This window comes from Gymnogyps californianus, chromosome 17 (assembly GCF_018139145.2).
Source record: "Gymnogyps californianus isolate 813 chromosome 17, ASM1813914v2, whole genome shotgun sequence".
Lineage (NCBI taxonomy): Eukaryota > Metazoa > Chordata > Aves > Accipitriformes > Cathartidae > Gymnogyps > Gymnogyps californianus.
Genome location: NC_059487.1, coordinates 12254840 through 12273959, shown reverse-complemented (window position 1 = coordinate 12273959; position 19120 = coordinate 12254840). Strand labels below are relative to the sequence as shown.

Sequence of the window (19120 nt, the reverse complement as noted above, 5' to 3'; positions counted from 1 at the left end):
TGACTGTATGTGTGTTATAAGAGCTTATTAATACATGTTTTCTGTCATCTTCTATTGTTGTACCTAACAAGCAGTCTCATGTGGTAGACTAGCTACCCAAAGCTTACCCAGGATGGTACTGCTTTTACTGGACTTTTTCTTGTGAAAGGGTTGGTTGACAACACTGTCTTTACAGCAACTATGATGGTTCAAACAATTCAAGTTACATTACACTACCTTTACCCACACTGATGATTAAGATACAAGCTACAAGGAAGCATCTGACTTCAACAAGCAAGGGAAAGAAGAGACATTCAGATGTTGTAGACCATTTTTAAATGTCAATCTCTAAAATCTACCATAAATCAAACCAACCTGTGACTTATACCTCACTCAAACCTGTAACTTAAAGCTTTTTGGTGTGCAGAGGAGGGAAAAAAAAAAAAAGTCTTTCCAGAAACTGTCTCTATTATCTGCTACCTCCCAGTTGGTAGTTTCTGCACCTTACCTTGGTTTTACCCATGAAAGAAAGAAGTCTGCTCCTAATCAGAAGATAAGTTTGGCAGAACAGTGAAGACCCATAAAAGAGTAAGAAAGGCTACTAGTGTCTAGGATGAAGTTGAGGTGGTTGTGCTATTTTGATCATTTAGGTTTCAAACAGCACAGCTTTTAGTATTGCGACAATGAGAACATGTTTTAGACCTGAGGTTAGGCCATATTCCAGTAGGCTAGGAGACTTCAAAGACTGACTTCTAGTTGATGTGGGTCTAATTTTGGCTTCCTACATACAGGAATCATACTCTGATCATTAGGTGTTTATCTCTCTCATCCACCATTCACCTCTTAAGCATGAAAAACAATAATACGCATTTAAATCTAGGCAAAAGACAGAATTTCCTCTGTCTCCTTGGCTTTGCTTTAGGACTCCATAGTGCCAATAAGGATTAATTCTGCCAAGCTGCAGTGCCTGCTAGAACTTCAGTTCCATTGAGATATGAACATAGTAGTATGACAGTACTGATCACAGCATCGTGGAAGTTTTAACTAGTTAAAAATCATCTACATGGATAAGCGCAGAAGAACTCAAGCGTTCAGAGGAAGCAATACCAAGCTTGAACACAGAGGAAAGCAAAAGTATACCTTGTTTAAACAGCTGGCAAACTTGGAATGGACACAGGAACAAACTGCTCTTGATTATCACTAAAAGATGATACAGCGCTACATCCTAAAATGAAGCTCTATAGGGTGAATTGTTTCTGTAGTTAATTTACACAAAGAAAGGAAGTCAGGGGCTACAAAAAGCCAAACTTGTATGCTAATCCTACTTAAAATATTATGAAAAATAGGTCTCATGCAAGTTTAAATGATGAGAGTTAGCTGGAATGATAGTGCATCTTCTGTTCAAAGATATGCAAAGAAGTTCAGAACAGCTTCTGCAGAAGCAAGTTTTGCCCTTTTCAGGCTGTGCTTTAAGTTGATTAGAGCACTGTAAGTGTTATTATGGTAAGCTCAGTCACTGGGGAGTATGTATGTGAGGGACTGGCTGAGAAAAGGGAAGATAAATACACTCCTTTTTATAAGGAGTTAAGAATCTATACAGTTGGCTGCTGTCTCAAGAATTATCATGGTAGCTTGGAGTTCCCATTCATGAAGCACTGACAACAGAGAAGAATGAAGTGATTTCCTTTTTAAATTTACATCCGGTTGGACATATAATGTCAGTGTCTTTTAGAAAGCAGATTCTTCAGAAAACAGATGTGCTTGGAAAAGCACAATGGGCTTGTCTATACCCTTCACTTTTAAACAAACACTATTTGCCTGTACAAAGAGAAATCCAGCCCAATGAACAGAGAGAAAGGAGTCATCTTAATGAAACTTTGAAAGAAGTCTCTGGAAAAGAAAAAAACCTTTATTTAAAGGTGAATTATAATCTTGGGTATATCCCCCACTGTTTGGCATCAACCAGGACAGAGTAGAGATAAGTATAAAAACCAAGCCACAACAAGCAGTAATGAAATTTCTGCACACATTCGTATTTTTGGACAGCAGTAGAATTCTGACACGGTAATGAAACTTACCAGTAACATTTGATGCATCTATTTAACAAAAAATAGATTCTGAAAGATAACACACTCGCGTAGGATTCATCTGTTAATACAAACCCAACCTTGATTGTTACAACTCCACTTGTGTTACACAAAATGGTTTTTTTTCATAGCGGTAAATATGTAGGATATTTAGAATTCTAATATAATGCAAAGGTGAGAAAGAGGCATTGTGGCTTCTCTGCAGCATAGAGCTAATCCCACAAATTACTTTTTTACAGCTTGCAACATCAAAACCTAGAGCATTCAAGATCTAGTCTTCAGAGAACTATCTGCAAAGTGGTTTTAGTAGAAACTACCTTCCCTATTCTTCAGGTTTTGTATATTACACAAAGAATCAGTGACAAATTCTGCAAGTAACCCAAATAACATTCTTTGAAATAAATCTGTTTCTCTCCAGTGACAAATTCTGCAAGTAACCCAAATAACATTCTTTGAAATAAATCTGTTTCTCTCCTGCTGTCCCCTTCAGAATATTCAGAGTTATACTGATTTGTGTAACAACAGAAAATCCTTCAGTATTATTCCATTTTCCAAAGTACGTTAACAGTCCTCTGATATGAAGCTCAAGGTCACCATGCAAGTCAATCAAATGCCCTTCAGCCCCTTCTTCCTTGTTTTGGGTTTTTTGTTGCGTTTTGGGTTTTTTTTGCTGCTGTGTTGCCCAGTTATAGAACCTTACTGGTGGAAAGTACGGCAAAGTAGTGATCATGTGCTCTGCATTCTTGATATTTTCCACTGCTTAGTTCATCATAATAAAGTTAGATTTGCAATGAGCTTAAAAGAAAAAAAAAAAAAAGTGTTCAGTACATTACTCTGATTTATCTGTTTGCATGTGGATTTCTGCATTATGTAAATAATTAGGATTTTAGGATCTGGACAGATGTTTTTGTTTTGGGATAGGAGTGTATTATGACAGACTACTTCCCTTCCTATCCTTTCCTTACTACAGTGCTAGTTCTCAAAAAGCAGTATTTGTCTTCAAGTTCCTCACTACTACCCAGAGATTCTTGATTAAAGAAAAATTGCTAAACACCGGCCCCTAAAAGGGAAGTTATCTGTGAAAATATCTGGCAGGCATTCCTATTTTTAGCAATCCTCCTCCTAAACATTATTTGCAAGTTGTAACAAATACAAATGGAAGCAGGTACGCAAGGAATAAATGTGACTTACCTATAAACTCAGTGACAGGGTCATTTTCGCCTTCTGTTTTAATAGTACCTGCAATACTTTCATTCTCCAAGATAGGAAGAAAAAGATGTACAAAGTCTGAGGTATATGGAGGAGCAATCACATCGAGCACCTGAAGCAGCAGACAAAAATGAATTATTCTTCCAGTTAGAGGGGTAGTAGGGACAATATTTAATTCACAATACTAGTCTTGAAAGGATACAAGTAGTTGCACTTAAGACCTCTTGCTCTCCATACAAGTAATTAATTATGTATTCTTGAGGTACTCTATCCAGTACCTTAATACTTTCAGAAGTCAGGAGTCAGTAGGACTAAGTCACATCCTAGTGAATACTGATATTACATACATTGCTCAGAATCTGATCTCATATCTTGAAATATTTTTGAATCTGAGGCAAACTGATTTAATATCCAAACACATACAACTGATATTAAAGTTTATTTCTATACGTTAGTAAACACAAAATTTTTGCTGCTGACCTCTGTAACAAAGTATCTGATGAGAGAGATATCTGTATCTAGCTTCTCCAGGCATTTGCGGATATAGCTGACAACAGGTAGGACATATCCTCGACTGAGTAAGTGCACCATTCTATCCAAGAGAGTCTTCTTCAATTCCAGCTGATGGTGTGGGGAGGAAAGAACCGACAGATTAGAACTTCCTCTCAAAAGCATGCAATTTTTATTGCTCATTCTTATTGATTCAATATCTGCTATGTTACATTTTAACGATGACCATATTCCTAAATTAAACTCTTAAAACTGCTGTGACAGTAAAAGCTATTATCTTGAATAAGCATAACTAATATGAAGGAACACAAATACTGAATCCTTTGAGAATCACCTGCTCCATTACATCAAGCTGCGAATGTTCTGTTTCAAAGAGCTTGACAAGAAGTTGTAGAACTTGGGGATGAAGCAGCTGATGGCATGTACTGATCTGCAAACAAGACAGGAAACTTAGATCCTAAGAACTTCAATTTAAAAACCAATGCACCAGCCTTTATTAGACAAGTTTACATTGATGTTCAGTGCCAGATGTAAATTCTTTTAGAAAAGTATTCCACCATTTCTTTCTTCGATGCCTAAGTTTTCCTAGTGTAAATAATGCTGAGCTGACAAAAAACAAATAATCAACTCTGAATAGAAACAGATTCATCTCTGTATATTTACTGACTTACTGCAAACGATAGGCATTCAGTGAACTGGATGTACTTCCAGTTACAAGCATCAAAACTGTTCTTACTCTCCAGCAAGTTTTTACATAGACCTTTACCTCATCCAATAATGCCAGATGAACTGGAGTGTGATCAGTCTGCAGCTGGAAGTATCTTGGTTCTGACACTGTCCAATCCACCCACTTTAATACACCCATTGCCACCACTGGGAACCTACAGAAAAAGAGATCACTTTAGCACAGGAGCATAAAAAACACCAAACAAAAAAATCCCCAAACAAAACAAAAACTCCCAGTAAATAATAAAAAAAAAAATTCATCTTTCAGTATATTCTAATGGTTGCTAGAGCTTCAGTTTAACTTACAGCAGAATTCATAAAGCTCAAAAAGTTTTGCTTGAAAAGTTGCCAGCACATCAATAGTAGTTTTCATCAAGGAAGGGGGGGGGGGGGGGGGGGGGGAGAAGGCTGGAGGAAAATTCTTTCTACAAAGACACTCCCTGCTCAGCACAAAATGCAAAAAAATAGGCAACAAACTTCATGTACACTCCAAGTTTGTTCCAGTTTATTCAGTATCTGCTATTTCATACTTTTAAGAGGAAAAAAAAAAAGGACACATCTATTGCTAGGAAAGCTTTATTAGGAAGACAAAGTCATCTGTCATCTTTTTCCAGTGGCAGAGAAAAGCATGTTCTGTGACACAAGGACAAGTTATCAGGGAAAGCCAGAATTTACGTCCTCATGAGAGGGATTCCAAAAGAGTCAGATGTACAATTTTGAAAGCTGCTTTCAGACCACATCTTCACGTGTTCTACAATGGGGATGTTCTCACAGAGTAGCCCACATAGGCATTTCCCTTTAGCAGTACTGCCTCTCCTAAGAATACTTTCCTTCCAACAACTGAAGCTTGGGACCAGTCCCTCTGCTCACCTGATGCACTGATAGAGAGTGCTCAGTTCTGCAACCAACTCTGATGCTCCTTTGTTCTCATTGCAACACAGATTGTGAACAGTTTCAATGGCTTTTGAAGTTGACTTGAGTTCATCCTTGTTTATGCTGACTCTCTTGTTCTGAAAAATTGCAAAGTTGGAATGCAAGAGTTGTGACTATACCGGATGTCTTTGGTTATTTAACAAAAGGAATTGTAACCTACGATAAGCCTAAGATTACACTGTGCTTCTCAAAATTTAGACTCAAATGCAAGTTTCAGAAGAACTAATTATGAATGAGCTGAAGTACAAGGATGTTTGCTTTATTTAATTCCCTAAGAATTACTTTATCCACTTCATAGAATTAAATTCCTCTGAAAAAGCACATACAGTTCTAGTAGCACAGAACTGCTACTGATAACCTTTGGGGGGAGGTGGGGGAAGAGAGCAAAAATACTTAGTGCACTCAGGCTTTTATAATACTATTTGATCATGAGGAGCTACATTTTTTAGTCATTTCAGTTGAAGCCAGAAACATTTCATATTAAAATAAGTAAATCAAGCTGAATACATTATTTTAAACTGAGCAACTTCACGACCATACATTTTCTTGAGCACAGTCAGGCCACTGTAGGTAAAAATAATGTTATTCACAGAACTGAACATTACCTTTTTCCACATCTCTACTACACTAGCTGCATATGCCAGTATGTGAATATATTTATGTTTGTGGTCCTGGTTGATCTTAGCACCTGGCTTAAACAATGACTGCATGAAGAGGTCCAGAAAGGCAGGTACTCGAATCTGTGAAGAAAATGAATGGTTTATTAGAGCCTGAGAATTATGAGAGGTGACTAAAAAGAGTTTTTGCATCTGATGTACCTTGCATAGAAAGAGATGTAACACATTCCCCCTTGAGCAGGTTAGATATTTTTCCTGAAGAGACCCAAACTTTTGACAGAAAGAAGGGGGGGGGCGGGAGAAGGAAACAGAGTTACAGACTGTATTGCTAGAGTATCTAAATGCCATTTGTTACCAGAACCCACATTAGAACGAGGCAGTAAGAAATGTGAAACGTGCTATTTAGGCCTGCTTATAATAAATTGCAAAACTGGGTGGGGGTTTTTAAATTATTTTTTTATTTTTTGTTAAAAGAAGTTAATTAATTCCTTGCCATCTTTATCTCCTATTGAGAAGTTCTTTAATTAATTGAATTATATCTAAAAAGATAACTCGGAAGGATTAAAAAAAAAAAATCAAGAAGCTAATGCAAAATAGAATACAAGTAGTAGTTTCACATTTAGACATTACTTAAAATTATAGAGGGATGAGTCCACGTGCTAACTTCTATTTTGTGTCGATACGACACTTTGCACAACAAGACCTCATATTTCTGAGTGCTACTGTAATAGAAGTAAGTTTCAGAGGTTATAAAAAGATAACTACTAACCAGTTCTACTGGAGGTGGGTCCATGCTTGTAAACATTTTGAACAGGACAGTGATATCTGCTGGATTCAGAGCTCCTTTGGACAACATTGCACCAAGAGCTTGGCATGCTCGAGGATAGGAGGCTGCAGTACCCAATGCTAAAGTGATCTGACTAGCGTCATGGCCTCTAGATGAAGAGCAAACATACACAGCAACTTATTTTCTTAATTTGGACATTTTAGTTCTAGCCTTGCTGAGTCAACAGAGCACATCCTATGGAATGTAATGCGTTAGGGCAGAACCCCTTATCCTGGGTAATTATAGAAATAGGCCTGTATTTCCCTTGTTTGTTTCTAAAATGTTTGTAGAATAATAAAAATATGTATTTTTTAATAGACAGAAACTTCAATTCTTTGCTCTTCTGATTTCAGGTCTCCCAGTACAGGACATTGAACTTTTCTGTTGTTCTGTGAATTAAAGCCTACTACAAGAACTGCTCTGTTGCAGCTAAAAAGTCTCCTTTTGCTGGCAGAAGATAATCAAGAATGAGCAAAAGACAGGAGTTTACAAATTCCGGTGACTTACATGTCACTACTTAACTCCCACTTACTTCTCATGAGCATATCGCTGAACCTCCTGAGCAATCCGTCTGACAGCTGACCCTCCTTGCTCTTCTTGAGCTAATATGGACATCATAGATTGAGCAAAAAGGTAAGTGTGTTCTCCATGGCACACCATCTTCTGTGAAAGCACACATCAAAAATCTTACCAGTCAACAAGAAACATGCAAGTATGCTTCTGTGATTACACTGACATAATAGCAAAGACTTCACTGAAATCTACTAATCAAAAGAAAAAAAACCTAACCACAAACAACTAAACAAGAAAACCAAAAACCCAACAGCCAAGAAGAAAGTACAGAAAAGCATAGTATCACTATGCATTGATACCATGCAAGAAGAAATGGCTAAATTGAGAACTTTGTTTCTTAAACGCCAAAAGTGAGAGGAAATTCTATCCTACTTACGCTCAGTACTTTCTCTGCAATATTTAAAAAGTAAGAGAAGTACAAAGCCATCCGAAAATCATTATGCTATTTCACAACACAGAACATATGCTGGGTTGATTCAGACGGCAACTTTCACACTGACGTGGATGATAAAAGAATTATTGTAATTTGTCAGGGAACTGACTAGACTATCTTTAGATCTTGCATTAAATGTGAAAGACAACAGTTCTACCTTCACGTTTCTACAATCCATTTAATAAATGCAAGAATTGTTATGTAAGCAACCCAAGGAATTCTTGGTCACAGAATGATCAAAAAGCATAAATTTCTATTTTTTAACTCAGATATACCTTCTCTTCATAAGATTTTGTAAGACTTGATAAGATGTCAAGATTCTCTACAATCCCACAATGATTTGCATATCTTAACCGGAAAGGAAAACACTATTTTCTTTCCACATAAAAAGGAAAAAAAAAAAAAAAAAAACCACAAACTTACAGCAAACTCAGGAAGGTTTTTTTCAAGGTTTTCTTCTCCTCCATCTAAAATTGTTGCCAGGGATGTACGCAGGACTCTGGAAAATACTTCTAGTTGCTGACATGCTGTTGAAACACTGGTTATTTCCCCTTGATATCCAGCATCAGATATAAGCTATAAAACCAAAAACATCACAGAAAACTCGTACTATTTACATTTATATTTCAGATATCCTAATAAGCCTAGGAGAACACACAGAATGTAAGATTTGCCTCTGCATACGCTTACTGGAATTCATGTTCATCTTTTAGACTACAGAAAAGGAAACCAATAAAGATGTAGCAAAAAGAAAGTAAACCATAATGATATAAAAATATTTCAGAGCACAGCAAGATATAATATTCTTTCCCTGTCACAGAAACATACAAAACTGACTGAAATGTTCCACTGCACCAGAAACTCAGAATTTTCAAATACAGATCAAAGGAAAAAAAACCCAAAACAAAACAAAACAACAACAAACTCAAAAAGCAGTACTTCAAACTGGGAAACTACACTTACTACTTGCAACCTGTAACACAGTTCCTCCCAACAATGTGTACTTGTACTGTTCTGATATTTGAATAAGCAGTATTAGTAGGAATACATAAAAGATGCAGGCAAGACCACAGCCAATATTTGATGCCAGAACAATTAGCCTTTATGGATATTCTCATTTATTAGACTTAGGTATACTACCTTCACAGTAAAATTAAGCATTAAACAGTCGGGATGGGCTTCTGCCAACTTGTAAAAGAGATCTCTCCACGTAGTATGTGCTATCATTTGCTCAAGCCAGGCTGGAGTCTGAAAAGATCAGAGCAATAGAGAGATGTAAGAATATCTAGTTGTCAAGATCATTAAAAGTAAGCCTTTTACCTCTCAGGAGTCCTGCGAGTTGTTACACAGAACTTTATTACAAAGAAGGATGCATTCAAAGTTTCTAAGTTCTCTAAGCCTCTGAGGACTCCAGTGAGATACAGTTGGTTTTCTGAAACCAGTTGTTTCTTAACCAAAGAGCCTTGAAGATACAATTTCCCTTCCCCCACCATCTACTACTCCATCAGATGAAGGCGTCTATGTAGGATCCACTCATGTAGAGATAGCAACATGGATTCCATGCACACCTCTCCTTCCTCTGTAAAGATGGAATCTGCTTTCCGAGGGTCAAAATGCTTGATAAGTAAGCTCTTTAAATGGTTTTCTACAGTCTCCTGAACTTGCACTGGCTCAACACCTGTATAGAAGGAACAAAAAACTTGGCAGATGCAATCCAATCAAAAATGGCAGCAACATCTTAAATTTTTCAATGAGAACAGAAACTACTCAAATTTATCTACACAGAGAAGATGAGAGGAGAGCCATCAGTTCTACTATCAAGCCACGCTAATACAGACAGATTTACAGATTCTCAATCTTTTTTCCTAAATGCAGACTGTTTAGGATCACAGGCAGGTCACACTAGTCCTTTTCTCTTGCTCTCTTCATCAGTCATGCAAACAGCAATGCCAGTCATCTCACAAGACTGTTACTGGGCACAATACCAAAATGCACATATCTTAAACACAAAGGGGATTACCGGGATTACCGGGGTTGATGCACAAACCCACCTTACTATGGACTAAAGTCCATCCTTTTAATATATTGACTATCAGTAGCTTTGATAGTACGCTACAAAACAATACACAAAGTAGTAATAAGTAGTTCTAAATTTCTGAGATCAGAGTATAATAATTCTGATAATTTGTAAACAAAAGTTTATACTAGCTAAGGGACAAAGATACCACAAGATAATACTGAACATGTCTTGCAAGAGGCTGCCGAAGAATTCATAAGCAGACTGGTAATATAGAATTCTTGTCTCAGAGAATACAGGCATCTGTATGAGGACCTTGCATCTAACCACTGATCCACTGAAAGGGAATAGTAACTAGTAATAAGGTAATTGTTTTTTCAATATTAACTATATAATATTACAAAAAAAAAAAAATCAAATATTGCTAACACCATCTATGTAACAGTACCCTTGCACTTGTGCATGAAAACAAAAAGAAACTATAGTTTATGCAGTTGCTTCAACTATATTACCCTTTATAACACAGTTTGCGGGCATTTCAAAATGTCCATCAACAGATTATTCTCTGACCAGAATAAATGTATTATTATAAAGAATTCAGTCACATACACATACAGGATGACAACTTTATAACGATCCACTTCCTGAGTATGATCAAATTTGCCACCGATTCAGATGTTTCTGACAAAAGAAAGACTACATACCCAAATTATACTGTAACACTTATCGTACCTGTTTGAATGAGCCACTCTGCCAGCAAATTTACAGTCTGTGCCACTGCAGTGTAGTTTTCAGAGAGGAGCTGGATAACATTCTCTGGAGAACCTCCTGCTTGGAAATATCTGATGAAAGGATTGGAAAAGAACAATTTGAAAGTCATATGAAAAACCAAAACCAATTGAACTCTAAATAAAGGGAAAATGATAGCATCATTTATACATTTTCACACACACTTCCATACAAAGTGACACCACTGCACCTATAACACACATAACATGCACCATAACACGTATAAGGTCCCACTCACCTCTTTAACGTGTTAAATATAGATGGCTCCATTATATAGTCTGGGGTTGAAAATTTCTTCAGGCATTCTTGCTGGACTTCAGCATCATCTTCTCCCTCCCCATCCTCATCGTCTTGCTATTCGCAAGCACAATCAAGTCAGCCAGCTCTCTTGTCCTGTTTCCCCCCTATACTCCCACATTTAGGCTACTTTTGCCCACAGAAACTCACACACCTCAGTTCACCACAGCAAGCGACCTGCTCCCCAGACAAATACGATTTCTTAACAGAGAAGGCGCAAAACCAAGCACCGTCTTGCAGTTGTTTTCCTCCTTTCTAACCCTCTCAAGCCTCAGGCCTCACCACAGGGAAGGCTTCCCCGCCCGCCTTTACGCTCGGCGCTTTTAGCCTCAGCTCGGAGCCCCAGACGCGGCCCCCCGCGCCCGCAGAGCGAGAGGGCCCGGGAGCTCCTCCGGGACCCACCCGGGGACCAGGCGGCGTCCCTCGGAAGAAGCCCTCCGCTCTCCAGAGCGGCGCGGAGGGAAAGCGCTCCCCCTCACAGGCCGCTTCAGGCCCGACGCCGAGCTGCCGGCTCCCGCCGCACGACCGGGCAACCCCGCGCCGCCGCTAAGGCGCCCGCAAGTGCTCACAGTCCCTCCGTCCGCCTCGTTTCCCCACTCCGCCGCGCTGCCTTCGAAGTAATCAGCATCCTCCATGGCTCCTCCCGTCCCGCCCCGAGCCGAAAAAGCCGCGGCGACGGCCGGAACCAGGCCGCGACCGCCCCCCTGGGCGGAGCGGCGCGGAATGGCGGGCGCCGAGAGGGTGGAGCTGCTGCCACGGCCGGGCAGGGCCGGGCCGGGCCGGGTCGAGGAGGGGGGGGGTAGCCGCGGCGGCGGCCGTCGGAGCGGGGGGCGGCCGGTGCGTGAGGCCCATCACCTTTCTGCCGCTTCGGGACGGTGGGGAATGTCCTGCCCCAGACCGTCCCCCGCCCCGGGACGTGCTGACAGAAGCCGGCGGCAGCGCGGCCTGTGCCGGCGGAGCGGGCTGTCGGGGCGGCCGTTACCTCACGCCTCAGCGCTGCTTCTTGCTGGAGCTGGCGTTCACGGCGGTGAAGCCGTTGCTTGGTGAATTATGGCTGCAGCCATCCACGAACGCCAGCAGATAAAAATGAAATACGGAAATGTAAATGGGCGGCGGTTCCCAAGGAGGTGGAGGTTCGCTCTGTCCCAGTTCAAGCAGTTCATCCCCGGTTAGTCACTGCCGGAGAGCCAAGGAAGAAGACAGCATACAGTCAGAGGGAACAAAATAAAGTCAGAGGGAAAAAGAAGCCAACAGAAATTTTAAAGCAAACTTCCCTACCCTGCAAAACCTCCCAAAGCCTGCCAGCGCAGCAGCAATTAGACGGGGATTGCAAGGGAAGAGAAAAAATTGGATGTGTTGCTCTTCTGGCCACCGTTGAGTAACGGCAATTTCCTCGCACTTTCTGAAGCGTGAAAAGGATACTGAACAACAGCAACAAGTTGATAGTAATGATCAAATGTTATGGTAGAATTAAAAAACTAACAAGTAGGGGGGAAAAAGCTAAAGAATAGGAAAGATAACTTTGGTGTAACGGAAGTGGTAAGATTTTTAGGACCAGATTTTAGTGGTAAAGTTTTAGGACCAGCATTGGTGTAACTCTGCGTACCCAAAACTTGCCGGAGAATAACATTAAATAACGTTTCTGCCTTTTCTCATTGCAAACAAATTTTTTGGGGGTTACTTTTAGCCTAAGACAAAATCCTGCAGTCTTTGATCTAAAAGCATATTAACAAACCAACTGTAGTCCCTATAAATAACGCTATTGGCATTACAGTTAGCAGTTTCATTTCTGGGGAGCAGAGAGGTCTGTGCTGCGTGAGCCAAGTTCCCTGTTTCTGATGCTCTTAGGCCGTCTGTAACCACCCAGGGCAGCCTGTTACACAGGATTTGTTCCCCTGTACATGAAGCTGGATCCCCAGAGCAGTGGTTGTGCTAACCTCGGGACCTTAGTATAGCCCTTCTTGGGGGTGCTGAGAGAGAGGGTCCCCAAGGAGACCGGCTGAGCTGGCATGCTGACTGAAAGCCACAAGCCAAGAGGGCCCCCAGCGAAGGGAGGGACTAGGACGTTACAGATGAATGAAGAGGGGATAAGTCTAAAATGAAAACTGATCATACAACCTGACCTTAGGCAAGGAGATGGGCATTACTGAAATGGAGACCACGTGAGAACAACAGGGAGTCCCTTTGTCTCTTCAGATTGACTCCTGTTCTTCAGTTGTATTTTAACTGTGAGAAAGGGGAGGGTGAGGGTGTGTTCTGGGATTTGGAGGGCAGCCAAGAGCATTGCTGATTAATTATTTAAAAGGCCCTTTATTCTCGTTCAGTTTCTAACTGAAAAATAGTAAAAAGAAATTACATAGTCTTCCATGCAGTCCATGAAATCACTTGGTAGGAAAGGCCAAAAAACCCTGTTCAGAAATAAGTTGTCAGAGGATCTTCAAGAGACGCAGTCCTTGTTCAAGTGTGGTCACTGTACTAGTTAAAGGGCTTACTGCACTTAAAATTTCAGTATAGAAAATATACACCACCACCTGAACTGCAGCACAGCGTGAGTTGTGCTGTCATATGCTGCCCTACAGTGGTGAAGCAACCCTTTCTGAAACATTTCTTCAACATTTTTGTGAGCCCGGGATAACGTTCTTTTTGCTCTGTCAACAGAAAGGAAAAGAGACTTTTTCAGAATGAAAGGCATGGATTGAAGTAGAGGCACAACAGACACATTCTCTACCTGTGCTAGACGATTGCTTGATTGCAGTCAGAAAGACAGTAAGGTAACATTTCAACGCTTATGGAAGCATTGGCCATTTTTTATGAGGAAAGAACTGGGAGTGAAGTGACAGGCTGAGGCTGGAGGCCAATGGAAATACCCTTGAGAAAAAGGTTTTGGCTTATCTCCATTTAGTTAGCAGGCAATTTCCATCTTGTAGACATGAGAAAATAATAGTATACTCGGAACAGACAGTGTGATTAACCAGTCAGAACTTCTAAGAAAATACCAGACCTGAATTTATTCTATCCCAAACCAAGAAATAAAAAGTATTTTCTGAGAGTCGAATAAGAAACATCTATACACCTCCTGTGCTTCATCAGCTCTTTTTTTTTGGCTTGTAATGATGTACAGTGTTATAAGATGTAGGACAAGTTCTCTGAAGGTGATTTCAGAGTAACTATTATATTACCCTAACAAAAGGTTCAGAAAATTTAGAATTGGAGAAAAAGCGAGTCCAGAACTTAACTAACATTCCAATGAAACTGGATGGGAAAACCACAATGCTGAGACTTTGTGAGGCTTAGGAGGAGATCCTAGTTCTTTACAGAAGGCTCAAATAAATACACTTTGTACGACAGATGTCTTTGTATAGGTAGGAGAGGCTTCCTTCCCATGACTGAAATTTGCTGTGCATCTCCTAGGTAGGATATTTGGATCTGCAGTCTGGAGAATTTCATTGTACCCGGAGCTTATGGCCTGAAATAGTACATCTTAGCTTCAGTAAAGCATTTTCAGAGCAGGTAGAAGTTTTGTCTAGTGACAACAGTTGGACTTGTAGAACTTCAATGGTAATTATGCTATGAAACTTACTGCTTAGTTGAGTAGAAAAAGGGAACAGTCCACAGCACCAACTACCAGCGAGAGACATAGTGCTATTAGATGTTAATGATACTAGTAATTTCAGTGTCTGAATCTTAAAACTAGAAGTTGTTTTGTCTTTATATATTTGTATCTCTTTATTTTGATTGCAGTAACAGAAAATGAGTATTTTTTTTTTTAATATATAAAGAATGAACAATACTCAAAGCATTTACTTTCAACTTTCCTTGAGGAGAAAACTAGGGACCTGTAACAGAGCCAGACATTTGCTGAACAGCTGTTTGCAGAAGAATTGCTATATCCAAGCTTTCCCCACTTCAGATCAATAAACAGAAGGCAAAGTCAGATCAAAACCAACAGTTTCAAGGTATCATTTAAACTGTGATGAAACACTAAATGTTCCAGAAATTGATTTTGCAAACTAAACGTTTACAACTTTGAATGGAAACAATGTTGGTTGTCTTCTTGGGTTTAACTGTGTTCTACAAAGTTTCAGTGAAATGTTGTCCTGGTTTCAGCTGGGATAGAGTCAATTTTCTTCCTAGTAGCTGGTGCACTGTGTTTTGGATTTAGTGTGAGAATAATGTTGATAACACGCTGATGTTGCTAAGTTGTTGCTAAGTAGCGCTTATCTTAAGCCAAGGATTTTTCAGTTTCCCGTGCTCTGCCAGCAAGCAGGTGTGCAAGGAGCTGGGAGGGAGCAGAGCCGGGCAGCTGACCCGAACTAGCCAAAGGGGTATTCCATACCATGGATCGTCATGCCCAGTATATAAACGGGGGGGAGTTGGCCGGGAGGAGCGGATCGCTGCTTGGGCATCGGTCAGTGGGTGGTGAGCAATTGCACTGTGCATCACTTGTCTTTTCTTGGGTGTTCTTTCTTTTTTGTTATATTCCTTTTCATTACAATATTATAATAACCTTTTTTATTATTATTGTTAGTATTTTACTTTAGTTATATTTGACTACATTTTGTGTGTAAAATATTCTTGAGTCATAATTCCCATCTAATGAGATTTTGATAAGGCAGTGAGCATATTAAAGATAAAATTTTGAGCCCAATAAATATACTATGAAGGCCAGCCTCGGAGCCTCTGCTGCATGCTTTGAAGAAACAGTAAAGGCATCCTGGAAAGTAGATGTGTGTGAAGAAGAGCCAGATCTAGAGAAATGTGGGAAACTACCTTCTTTTTTCTTTTTTTTTTTTTAAACCAGAAGTGAAGGTTGGTTTCATAAAGGTTGGGAATGGCTCTTCTAAGGGAGTGAAGAATAAACCAAGTATGAAATGCTCAAGTTTCAATTCCACCCAACTATCAAAATTTGTTGCTTGATTTTTGAGCAAATTACTTAACAACCATGCTTCAAGATTTCCTACCTAAAGAGGGGCTGAATATAATACAGCTGATGAAATCATCCAACTTCATTTGGTTCCTTCCTAGAATGAAAGAAAAATCCCAAACAGAAGAGCCGACTTCCAACAAAACTGTTTGCCTTTTATTCATATGTTTTTTAAAAATATCCACCCTGGCATTCTCTGTATGCTAATTACCTCTGCTCCTTGCCTTCTACAAATTCTTTTAGCATAAATTTATATTTCATAATCGTTAGCCCTTTACAAATCAGCCAATACATTCAACTAGAGATAAGGTAATAACTTTCAAATCGAGTAGGAAATTACAGCAGCATCAAGTTAGGCTAATGAGTTTTGGCTAAAGAGTTCTTCCTTCTCAAGCAGAACCTCAAGATTAACCATTTTTGTTTGTACCTTGAGATTCACAATTACAGGTAACAGTGTTATTCCAGACATTGAACATCATGACACTTTGCTAGGTAACTGAGAAATACTCTGACACAAAACAAGGTGGTTTTTAGGTTGCCGACATAATGTCATTTCTTGTCTCCTTCAAACATCAACTTAAAAGTTGGAATTATATTTATATACTGTGGATTGCTTAAAAGCATAGCCTCACAATGCCCCAAGTACTTTTCAAGATGAGCCTATAGTGGAAACATTTTCTTGCTTCAAAACAAGTTCCAGTTGATTTGCATACTGATCATTAAACTTACACTTCACTGAAGTATCTGCTAGTTCTATAATGTATGTAGTAAGCGCATTTTTTGCAGTTCCTTAGTTGGAGATATTCTGGCCTTTTGGAGAAATACATTCTCTGACCTTGAAAATTTGTATAAGGATCCCAAACTGCGTCACTTACCTGGGGAATGAAGAATTTCCCCCATAAATATATTTTTCAATGTCCAAGGTGATGGATTTAGGAGTCTTGTTTATCTAGCTTTCCCTAGTTCCTTTGAACTTTCAGTGAGGTTGTCTCATAACTTTATTTCATAGCTGCTCTATTCTCTCCTATCGACCATATACGTTATAAGAGTAGGTGGGGGGGGGGGGGGTGAGGACAGCAGAAAGTAGCTGAATCCAAAGGTAGCAGTTTTTGGGCCACCATGTTGGACAGAACAATTGCTTGTAAGCTCCCCAGTTTTAAATCACAAATAGGTTAACAAGAGCTGTTGCTTGTGGCAGCACTGGGCTTCCAGACTGTCTTACACAGATGAACCTTTGTAGCCCAGCAGAGTTTTGCCCTGTGGGAAACAGAACTCAAGGTTAGCACCAAAACTTTCATGAAATCTGTTACTTCATTTTGGATGTTGTGCCTTCAAGCAAAAAGAGAATGGAGATTAAAAATACTGAGATACATATGAATCATCACACACACACTTCAGGAAAGACATGCTGTCTCCTATGGCTCTAGCTTAATACAAGTTTGAAATACCTTTCATTAATACTTTGAGGTCTTACACAGACATGTATTTGGTTCTATCACCCAACCCCTTCATTTGTCTTTTTATGGAAGCTCTTCTGATCCTGCCAACAGAAAACTCATAAGGTAGTGAAACAGAACTAGAATGGGCCCCCTTTCTAAGTAGCCTTACAGTCACAAGCCTGATGTGGTAATTCATAACCATAACAGCTCCTTTCTCTGCCTGATCTCTGCTGGCACTCTAGCATTTTAGTTGCAAGAATGATACAATTCCAAAATCATATCAAATACCGGAAAACTACAAATAGGAACACTGTACTTCACTATTAATAATTCACATAAAATTCACAGCCTAAAAACATTAGTTTGCGTAACAGAACAACTGAGAGAATTCCCAACATCACTACCTTTGTCCTAAGCTGCTTCTTTCTCAAAACTTGAGTAGTATATTTAAAGTATTAGCCAACTCATTTAATAAAACAACTGGGTAAATTAAAGTGAAGAGATACATTCACATTTTAATTTTGAATTTGCTTACATTTGTCTACTGGTACCGCAGCCTTAGAAAGCACATTGTTACATAAAACCCCCTAATGTCAGCATCTTCTCCCTCAAAAATGTATCATTCTCTCTGTATTTAGGACAATGTTTAAAGGCTTTATTTTGTCCTGTCACTCAAATAAAGATTTTTGAGGCAGGCTCCCTAAGTGAAAAAAAATTAGGAAAACCTGTAAATTCCAGTTTGGTGGGTTTTTTTTCCTTAAAATTATCTATGACATACTTGGTCAGTTACCCCTCATTGCAGAGTTATCAGTGAGCACTTGCTGTTAACCTAGAGAAGAACTCCCTATTTTTCCCACAGAACCAGGCTAAGTTTATAGGACCCAGAAGTTAGGCAAAAATCCCCACCTTATTATGTTTAATGCAGTGAGAGATTAGTTTGCCTCCCCACCTCCTCCCAAGTTGCTTTTCCAAGTAGACTTGTGCTTTAAACTGCACCCATTTTGCTCAGCTCAATACATTAAAAGTAGACAGGGTAAAAAGCAGTTTTAACTTTTAATAAGATGAGAATCAGGGTTGAAAACAATTAATTATGAAGCCAGTACTCATGGCTGAAATTTTAGCAATCTCTGCAATACAGTAAAATACTCTAAAGCAGGTTACCCACCTAGTAACTGAAACACGTCCACTCACAGTATTTAAGCTAACTGGTTATGACCAGGATTAAAGTAGGTTCACTCTTGGAATTTCTATCTTGTCAGTCACCAGAGAGATTTTTCAGTGTAACGGCTTTCATCAGCAGAGGTTCAGAAATCCCCTTTGTAGCTTATTTTATTTACAAAGACACTTCAAAGTTTGTCATAGAACAGAAAGACTTTTTCCCAATGGATGAATTTTCAGAAATATCAAGCTGAGGAAGAAGGGTACAGTTTTGGTTTTGGACTACAAACAGATGTTTGCTTGTAAATATTTTTACTGTTACACAAACTCAACATGTACTTTAGGGATAAGAACCTGTTCCGGTGTGAGATTTTCACTGATAGAAATCTATGGCCCTGATCCTGCTTCTTACAGTTAGTAGGAATTTTATCATCTAACTTCCATCGAAGAGGTCTTATGAGTGCCAGCATTGTTAGAAATACACATAGCATATTAGATACAGTTGGGGAAAGAAGAGAACTTACTCTCTTCCAGAATAAGTTACATAATTTTATAACTTATAACAACTTTATCAATCTCAGACATTTGTATAGCACCAATCAC

The 19120-nt window shown here is 39.3% G+C and overlaps 1 protein-coding gene across 3 annotated transcripts; it reads right to left on the bottom strand.

The window, feature by feature from the left end:
- Nucleotides 1-1866: 1866 nt before the first annotated feature.
- NELFCD (negative elongation factor complex member C/D) lies at nt 1867-11657 on the bottom strand. Of its 3 annotated transcripts, none has more exons than XM_050907040.1 (15): nt 11566-11657; nt 10938-11053; nt 10643-10752; nt 9462-9571; nt 9034-9141; nt 8317-8469; nt 7420-7550; nt 6831-6996; nt 6050-6184; nt 5382-5521; nt 4552-4666; nt 4120-4215; nt 3756-3896; nt 3258-3387; nt 1867-2861 (listed from the first exon to the last, which is right to left on the bottom strand). In XM_050907040.1, the coding sequence occupies exons 1-15, from the start codon at nt 11629-11631 to the stop codon at nt 2827-2829; spliced, it is 1752 nt and encodes a 583-aa protein (XP_050762997.1). In that variant the 5' UTR covers nt 11632-11657; the 3' UTR covers nt 1867-2826. The 3 variants fall into 3 exon arrangements, with proteins under 3 accessions (XP_050762997.1, XP_050762998.1, XP_050762995.1); XM_050907041.1 differs by lacking the exon at nt 11566-11657 and adding an exon at nt 11399-11536; XM_050907038.1 differs by lacking the exon at nt 1867-2861 and having other exon boundaries at nt 3196-3387.
- Between the last annotated feature and the right edge of the window lie 7463 nt (nt 11658-19120).